Here is a 9,438-nt window from a genome sequence, read left to right as displayed (position 1 = left end):
AGGGCAAACTCAAAAGGACTGTGTGAATAAATGCCATGGTCCTTGGCACCTAATAGATAGGCTGTACATGTTACTTAAATCTGAAAGTTTTAATGTCCTTTAAAGTGATTTCTTAATTACAGAAGTCCATGTTCAATGAAGAAAAATTAAAAAATACAGAGAGGCAATTGTTAATTCGTGAATCTCACCATAAAAAAAAAGCACTGTTGGTAGAGCATATTCTATTCCCTGTGTATGCATACCCTTACCCCCAAGTGGGATTTTATTATTTTATATTTCTCATAACTTTAATTGGTAATATCCACTTTTTAAGCTCAACATATGATCATGAGTAGAGGAGAAAACTCTACCCAGTGTTCTAATTTTGGCTCTGACCTAACCAGCCCCTGGCAAGCAGCACAGCCTCTCTGAGTTTTAGATTCCTCATCTGTGAAATAAAGACTTTGAAGCCAATGCTACCTAAGGCACCTTCCACCTCCATCATTCTAATTGCTGATGAGTAATTAAAGGAAGACAGTGTGGTACAGTGGTTGTTGCTCTGGCATCAGCTAGATTTTAATCCAAGTTTTACTTGGGAGGTTGTGGGCAGATCTTGACCTTTAAATGACGCATTATCGTTCCTCTAAAATGGGACTAACAGCCCTAGCTGGTTTGGCTCAGTGGATAGAGTGATAGCCTGTGGACTGAAGGGTCCAGGGTTAGATTCCAGTCAAGAGCACATGCCGGGGTTGCATGCTCGATCCCTAGTAGGAGGCGTGCAGGAGGCATCCGGTCAATGATTCTCTCTCATCATTGATGTTTCTATCTCTCTCTCCCTCTCCCTTCTTCTCTGAAATCAATAAAAATATATTTAAAAAATAAATAAAATGGGACCAATAATGATACACACCACCTAGGGTTGTTGTGAAAATTAAAAAGATAAGACATAAAACACTTAGAGCAGTGTTTGACACACAATAAAGGCTCAACAAGCATTTATCAGTAGCTCTTATCAGTACCTTAGCTCAGGTTCTGGCCTCCAGTGGTAACAGTGAAAATTAATACTCAGGAGTGGAGGACCGGCCAGAACTGATGTGGGTTGGATACCTGTTGCTGGGCACTGCGCTGAGTGTTCTCATCTGCACAATCTTATGTAATAATCAGAACAACCTTACTCTCTATCTGCATGTACAGGTGTGAACATTGAGTCTAAACCTGCCTGGATTCGTGTAGCTCAGTGGTTCTCAACCTTGGCTGCACATTAGAATCACCTGGGAATCTTGTTAAAATCCTGATTTCTGGGCCTCAGCATTAGTAACAAAGAAACAGAATTTCTGGAGGATGAGGCCCAGAAATCAGGATTTTAACAAGATTCCCAGGTGATTCTAATTGCAGCCAAGGTTGAAAACCACTGGTGTAGCTGGTGAGTGTCAAACCCAAAGAGCACGTGCTTTCTGCTAGCTTTGATGGGGCTGAGGGGCTACTGAATTGCTCTAGTTCAGTGGTTCTCAACCTTCCTAATGCCACGACCCTTTAATACAGCTCCTCATGTTGTGGTGACCCCCAACCATAAAATTATTTTCGTTGCTACTTCATAACTGTAATTTTGCTACTGTTATGAATCGTAATGTAAATATCTGATATACAGGATATATTTTCATTGTTACAAATAGAACATAATTAAAGCATAGTGATTAATCACAAAAACAATATGTAATTTTATATTCAATATATATTCTTAGGCGACTCCTGTGAAAGGGTTGTTTACCCCCAAAGGGGTCGCGACCCACAGGTTGAGAACCGCTGCTCTAGTTGGCTATTTCATTTCACAACTCAAGCCCCAGCATTTTAGTATCTTCCCCAGTGATACTCGGCAGATATTTCTTTTTCTTCATTCTAATCACGCCACTTTAACAATTCCACTGTTTGACAGTTACTTAAAAGACACAAGGAATTTTGTATTTTTTAACTGACCCCTGGATATTGACGTTAATAGAGGATGTGAGTTTTATAAAAAGAATTCGTCCTCGTCTTAGAAATATAATTTTATGGTTGTAGCTGATGGTCTAAAAACTCCCCAAACCAGACAAAATAACAAAACCTCAGTGAAAGTAACTGGCTCGCAGAGTCATGAAACTGAAGAGTGTGATATTTTAACATGTTGGTTTCCACACCACTGCCGAAGGACGGCAAAACGGAGTCGAGGGATTTGGGTTGACCAACTGGCTCTGTGGTTGACCGGCCATGTGAGCGGAAAAGGCCACTTCATTTCTGGCTTTAGGGTTCTCTTCCAGGGGGAAAAACTGAAGACTAGATCGCAATACCAAGTGCCTTCTCATTAAATGCCACCTCCCTTTATGGGGCGGGTGGGCTTAATTAGGGACATCTGTTAGAGAACGGTTCATTCCTGGCAGCCTTCAGTCTACCGCGGGCTGCGTTTATGGATTCCCCCTAATCAAAGTATATGCAGCCAACTTCTTGCGGGAGAAGATGCAAGAATGCACCTAGCAATGAACAAGATGAACGTTTCAAATACTATAAGCCTGGGGAAAGAGCCCCAGCTTTCCGTGCTCAGATTGAACTGTGCATAGACGCCTCTAGACTCTCAAGGCATTTCCTTCCCAGCAGCCGGGCTGAGCTGGCGCCCGGCCTGGGGGAGGTTTGCGGCTTTCTCGCTGGGCCAGCCTTCACCCCGCCCCGCCCCCGCCCCGCCCCCGCCCCCGCGGGGAGCTCACTCCGTCTGGCCGTGCGCACCCTGCAGGAGTCCAGCACCACGGCGGTCACGTACTCCGGAGAGGGCTCGCGCCCCAGCTGGGAGCTGGTTGGTCGCGGGATCGGGCCACGTGGTCAGCAGCAGATAAGGGGCCTCTTGGAAGCCGCACCCGCAATCCACTGGAGCTACTGCCCAGCTGGGACAGCTGGGAGCGGGGCGCGAACTTGCACAGGCAGCCAGTGCCGATCTCTCGGTCCGACGCCGCTTCTCTGCCTAATGAGCTGCACCAGGTAGGTTCGCTGCAGACCTCCGCCCCGGAGCACAGGGGTGCGGGCGGCTGCGGGGAGGTTAGGCTGCGCTTCCCTTCTGTCCGCTCTGCAAATGCAGACCCCACGGGAGGGCACGTTGAATCATTGCTGAGTGGAATCGAGCAGGGGGAGGCCTGGGAGGTGTGGAGATTTGCTCGGTGCTTAGGCGGAGCTGATTTTGGTAACCCGCATCTGAAACCAGAAACTGTTTCAAGGAGAGTCGGCTGTAGTTCTGATTCCCTTATGGATTCCGACTGTCATCTCTTGGTCCCGCACAAAGACCCCAAAGACTCCTAGTTTGAGGGAAGGGCACTCTGACATCGCTGGTTGGGGAGTTTAGCTTGGGGAGAAAACTACAGGACCATATTTGCATTCATTCGTCGTCCTCCACTCTTCTTATCACGGGTTGCCACAGCAAACTCAGCGGCCGAGTTTGAGCAAAGGATGATTTTTGAACTCTTGGCCAGGATTTAAAATTTCGGGGAAATGGCTAAATTTTAAAACTGCCTTTCAATAAGTGCAAAAAGTAAAAAATACAAAACAAACCCACAAAGCAAACCTCCCCACAAAATCATCTTAAATGGCTTCCTCAGACACATTTAGCAGACTTCTCGAAAAATCCTTCCTGTTAAGGATTGTTAGACTCACAAATATAGCTTTAGCTTTTTTTTTTTTGTTCTAAGTTTGTAGGTCTTCCAGAAAAATCCCAGGACCGATAAAATAAATTCTGTGGAGGTTCTTTTAGTACTATCCATTTTGGGATAATGACCTACTTGCTTAGAGCTGCCGTGAAGAGTTACTAAGAAATGCCATGTACAGTATACATACACCTCTTATCTGTAAGGCTAGGATAGGGAAGAAAAGCCCATATGCTTGGCAATACATAATGAGGGCTGAGGGCCAGGGGAAAAAATCCCACTTGATGGGCACTTCTTAATTTAATATTGCTGAACATAGTTTTGTTTAAATTTTAAAATAGCTTTATTATCTTTCTAGTTATAAATATCTATTGCCCAAACATTAGAAAATGCCCTAAAAGTACAAAGACCAAAAAAAGATCACCTACAATCCTATCACCCAGAGATAATTAACTTTTTGGTGCATTTCCTATGAACTTTTTTGATATTTATATGTTCATATATACACACACACAATATAAATATAAAAATAGTTCAGTTTTCAGGTTATCAGCTTTTTCCACTTAAATGTGTCTTTTCATAGATGTCTTTATACATGAAACATAGATTGTGTGAAGTTTTTAAGTGTATGCTTTGCTGGGTTGCATTTCAGTGGCTTATGAGGAAGAGCATGATAATCCAAGTGCAGAGATAATTCTCTGACTTCACTCACTCGTTTCAGCCTTCTCACTCTCAAAACAGTTCCATGAGAACTATTTTTTTTTCAAGTGTGTTACCTTTTCAGAGATGTATAATCAATTCAATAGCAAAATCAGGAAAGCAGCCAGAGGAAGCACAGAGTCTTATGGCTCCAGAACCTGTCTGGTCATTAACATCACCGTAAGCTTTAAGAACATATGAAACTCCTTGTCCCCAACCCCAGAGGTTCTGCCTTAGTGACTCTCAGTCCCAGGATTCTGCATTAAAGAAAAAGAAAGAAAATCAACTCCTTAGGCCATTGTGACCAGAGAGGTTTGAAAAGCACTGGTCCAGAATGGAGCCAATGGTTTTTAAAGCTACATTAAAGATGACCTCATCCAATCCTTTTATATCTCAGTTGGGGAATCTGAGACCCCCCAAGTGTTTTAAGCAGTTAACCCATGGCCTTGTGGCCAGTCAATGGTAGAATCAAACACAGAACACAGATCTGATTATAATACTGCTTGTTTGTTTTTTAAATACATATGATAGCACCTCCCTACTGTGCAGGCAATGATTTAGCCAATACAAAATAGTATGTGTGTATTTGGGAACAGGGGAAGAGTATTCTAGATCCAGGTGACAACTACCTTTCTTCTCCTATTCCAGAATGATCCAGGTTTTAGATCCACGGCCTTTGACAAGTTCAGTCGTGCCAGTGGATGTGGCCATGAGGCTCTGCTTGGCTCATTCCCCACCTCTGAAGAATTTCCTGGGCCCATATGATGACCTCCAACGAAGAAATTTTGTCAACAAATTAAAGCCCCTGAAACCGTGTCTCAATATAAAACAGGAAGCCAAATCACAGAATGACTGGAAGAGTCCACACAGCCAGGCCAAGAAACGGGTTGTGTTTGCAGATTCCAAGGGCCTCTCCCTCACCGCCATCCATGTCTTCTCTGACCTCCCAGAAGAACCAGCGTGGGACCTCCAGTTTGATCTCTTGGACCTTAATGATCTGTCCTCTGGCTTGAAGCTCCACGAGGAGAAAAACTTGATTTTAGACTTCCCTCAGCCTTCAATCGATTACTTGAGTTTTCGGAACCACTTCCAGAAGAATTTTGTGTGTCTGGAGAACTGCTCTCTTCAGGAGCGAACAGTGACTGGGACTGTGAAGGTAAAAAATGTGAGCTTCGAGAAGAAGGTCCAGATCCGTATTACCTTTGATACTTGGAAAAACTTCACCAATGTGGACTGTGTCTACATGAAGAATGTGTATGGTGGCTCAGATAGTGACACCTTCTCGTTTGCCATTGACTTACCCTCTGTCATTCCAACTGAGGAAAAAATTGAGTTCTGCATTTCTTACCAGGCTAACGGGCAGGTCTTCTGGGACAACAATGAGGGTCAGAATTATAGAATTGTTCATGTGCAATGGAAACCTGATGGCGTTCAGACACAGATGGCATCCCAGAACTGTGCCTTCTACCAGGTGCCCCCCAAGACTGAGTTAGAGTCAACAATCTTTGGCAGTCCAAGGCTGGCCAGTGGGTTCTTCCCAGAATGGCAGAGCTGGGGGAGAATGGAGAACTTGGCCTCTTATCGATGAATTAAACAACCTAGTAAATGCTGTGGACCTGTCATATTTCCCATGTACTTCTAGGTCTATAATATAATGCTCAATATTAGGAAGTCTTCGCTACTTTCCTTCAGTAGGTTTAGGTTTGAGCTTTGAGACCTGGCTACAAAAAAAGATAGCCACTTGGAGAATTTAGTGTTGGGGTCTATATGGATGATGCTGTCCAATTTTGCTGTGGAGGATCAAGTAATAGCCTGGAATCCCATTTTTATCAAAGCAATACTTTTTCAATGCCATTTCTCCTTCCCTCTCAGTTCACTAGCTTTCACATTGGGCAAGGGAAAGGTTGAAGAAGGACAGTTGATGGTGAAGGAAAGCTGAGTTAATGGTATGAGGAACGTCTGGTAAAGTGTTCACAAAGGACTCTGTAGCTCAAGTCAGAGTAGGAGTGGGAGGTCTGATACTTAACTGTTGGTGAGAAATGTAAGATTATTTTGTGTTTTTAAGTTGGTTCTACAGTTCTCTCCTGGGGAAGTCATTTGTAGAAGGGAGAAAAAGATCCAGTCTATGTGTTTTTGTGGAGAAGAACCAAACAAGCTTTAGAGGTGTTGGGAGGTATTGAAGAAAGGTGAATTATAACTCTGGAGAATCAAGATTTTAAGTGAAGCCTTTCTATTCAGACATGATTGATCAAAAACCATGATTTGGGGAAGTTTAGGCAAATCTGGTTTTGCAGTTGTAATGTTATAAGTGACCTTGTTTGTGATCAAGGCATCATGCTTGGGTTCTCAGTAGAGAATGCTGCTTAACCAAAAAACCATGCCATCACCAGTGGCTAACAACTTGTAGGGGCTCTGTCATGTCAAAGGTAGCTCTTTGCAAGTGCCTTGATTAAACCAGAATATTGTAGTTGCTTAACCCAAATATCTGAAGGGTCATCGGATAACTCATGAGTGCTTGGCCTCATAAAAAGGTCCACTCTGTATACTGGCATTCCTCCTGCAATGCTGTTGTGTCTTCGAGAGTGTTGTCAGTGTATACAACTCACATCCTTCATATTGAAGGTGACTTACGTTTCCACTACACTTTTTCAATGTGATGTTGGAAGTGAGGACTGACACTGATTCTCGATTCAAGAATCCAGTACCTTGCACATAAAAGTAGCATTCTTTTTCTTGCCTGTATTCGTCTTGTTGTTTTAAGTCTTTGTACCAATTTCTTTGAAGTCAAAATATATTTTTTAAGTGAATGTGAATTGTTTTGGATGTGTTGTAATATATTTGTTTAGAGGTATGCATAAATACATCCTGTAAGATCTCAAGGACAGTAGTCCCTAAATGTTTGCTTCCATCACTTGTGCATGTCCATTGCGAGATGTTCAGAGAATGTAGTTAATTTTAACACGTGTGATCTGCCATGCTGAAAAGTGCTATTGGAATAACTCTGCTGTGACAGTATTTGAAGTTTGGTTAGCACCCACAATTTTTTCTACTCTACATGTTTCACTCTACTATAGCTATCTTAATGAACTTCTCACTTTAAGAATAAAAGTATTTGATATAAGATCAAAGTATGTTTTCTTTGTCAATGTCATATTTAAGTAAGAAACCATGAACTGAAATTCTCCTGTTTAGTTTAAGGAGAACTGGGCGAGGTTAGTTTGGGTCACCTGAGGGTATTCACAAGTCCCCAGGCTTGTTGTGGGTGACTTCCTACCACCTGATCTTTGGGGCTGGGGTCCAGGGGCAGTGCTGGGACTGTCCCCCTGACTGTCACTATTTGTGTTGACTTTTCATCATACATACTCTGCTAGGTCAGGATTATTTTGGGGCCACTTCTTAGCATTAAGATGGGGGAGGAAATGGTGTGGGAAGGGCTGGAATGGCTTCTATCTCTTGAGCTCCAGCACCTTCTTGAAGGGGCAAGCTTGGAGCTGCACAGAGGCATAATAGGGGGCAGTGACTTCAGCTTCTTGGGGTGAGAGGCAGCAGGTCTGTGAACCTCAGTTGTAGTTTCAGTTCTTGCCTAACATTCCAGAAAGAGCTTCTGCACAGTGTCTCTTAAATGTAAGGGGAAATAAATTACTGACCTACTGAAAAGCCAAATTATGAAAAACAAATTATATCATGTCATAACATCCTTTTCTTCAGAAGTTGTAAAACTATAGGCCTGCAGGCTGTATCTGGCTGCAGATGTATTTTATTTGACACAAGGTATTTTGTTTTTCTTTTTTTAAAAATCAGAATTTATTGCCAAGGTTAAACAACCAACAAACTACATTTATTAAAAATCTAATTTTTTTTTCCCTTGGAAAATTTTCCAGATCTTTCTTCATGGTGACATTTACCTAGAATTGAACAGTAGCTGCTCCTTTAGATGAAGCACATGTTCCTACATGGAACATCTGACTTATGTTGTCACAGTTCCCACCAGCTGCTTCATTCTCTTAGATTATCTGCCTGACCGTTCTGGCATTGGAGGTCATTACCCTTATTATTTTCCCTCTGGCTCTCTATTCATGCTGATGGTTGGGTGAAAGAGAATACACGCTTCCCATGGGATAGAGAAAATCAAATGGGAGTCTAACAGTAACCTTGAAGACATGGGACTCCAATACCTAACGTTTTATTTTTTTATTGTCTAAAGTTTTACATGTCTTCTTTTTTTCCCAATTGACCCTCCCACCCCCTCCCGCCCAGCCATTCCCACCCCGGGCAAGCCTCCACTGCCCTAGTGTCTGTGTCCATTGGTTATGCTAATATGCATGCATACAAGTCCTTTGGTTGCTCTCTAACCCCCCCCCCCCATTTGTCTCTGAATCTGTTCTTGTTCATCAAATTATGTTGATCGTTATATCCCACATATGCGTGAGATCATGTGATATTTATCTTTCTCCGACTGGCTTATATCGCTTAGCGTAATGCTCTCCAGTTCCATCCATGCTGTGGCAGATGGTAAATGTTCCGATGCCTAACTTTTTTTTTTTTTTTATTGCTTAAAGTATTACAAAGGGTATTACATATGTGTCCATTTTATCACCCCGCCCTAGACAGTCCCCTAGCCTCCCCTATCCCCCAGTGTCTTATGTCCATTGGTTATGCTTATATGCATGCATACAAGTCCTTTAGTTGATCTCTTACCCCCCTACCTCCTGCCCCCCAACCCTCCCCTGCCTTCCTGCTGCAGTTTGACAATCTGTTTGAGTCTGCTCTGCCTCTGTATCTATTATTGTTCAAAAGTTTATAATGGTCTCTATTATCCATGAATGAGTGAGATCATGTGGTATTTTTCCTTCATTGACTGGCTTATTTCACTTAGCATAATGCTCTCCAGTTCCATCCATGACGTTGCAAATGGTAAGAGTTCCTTCCTTTTTACAGCAGCATAGTATTCCATCGTGTAGATGTACCACAGTTTTCTAATCCATTCATCTACTGATGGGCACGTAGGCTGTTTCCAGATCTTAGCTATGGTGAATTGTGCTGCTATGAACATAGGGGTGCATATATCCTTTCTGATTGGTGTTTCTGGTTTCTTGGGATA

The 9,438-nt window shown here is 42.8% G+C and overlaps 1 protein-coding gene across 1 annotated transcript; it reads left to right on the top strand.

Annotated features, from left to right (window-relative positions):
• The first annotated feature begins 2,830 nt into the window (after positions 1 to 2,830).
• Positions 2,831 to 7,456, top strand: PPP1R3C (protein phosphatase 1 regulatory subunit 3C). Its single transcript, XM_081104314.1, has 2 exons — positions 2,831 to 2,982; positions 4,986 to 7,456. The coding sequence occupies exons 1-2, from the start codon at positions 2,969 to 2,971 to the stop codon at positions 5,923 to 5,925; spliced, it is 954 nt and encodes a 317-aa protein (XP_080960440.1). The 5' UTR covers positions 2,831 to 2,968; the 3' UTR covers positions 5,926 to 7,456.
• The last annotated feature ends 1,982 nt before the right edge of the window (positions 7,457 to 9,438 follow it).

The sequence above is a fragment of the Myotis nattereri genome, assembly GCF_964212035.1.
Source record: "Myotis nattereri genome assembly, chromosome: 13".
NCBI lineage: Eukaryota > Metazoa > Chordata > Mammalia > Chiroptera > Vespertilionidae > Myotis > Myotis nattereri.
Note: the sequence above shows the minus strand (reverse complement) of the source record. Positions and strands in the feature narration are given on the sequence as shown.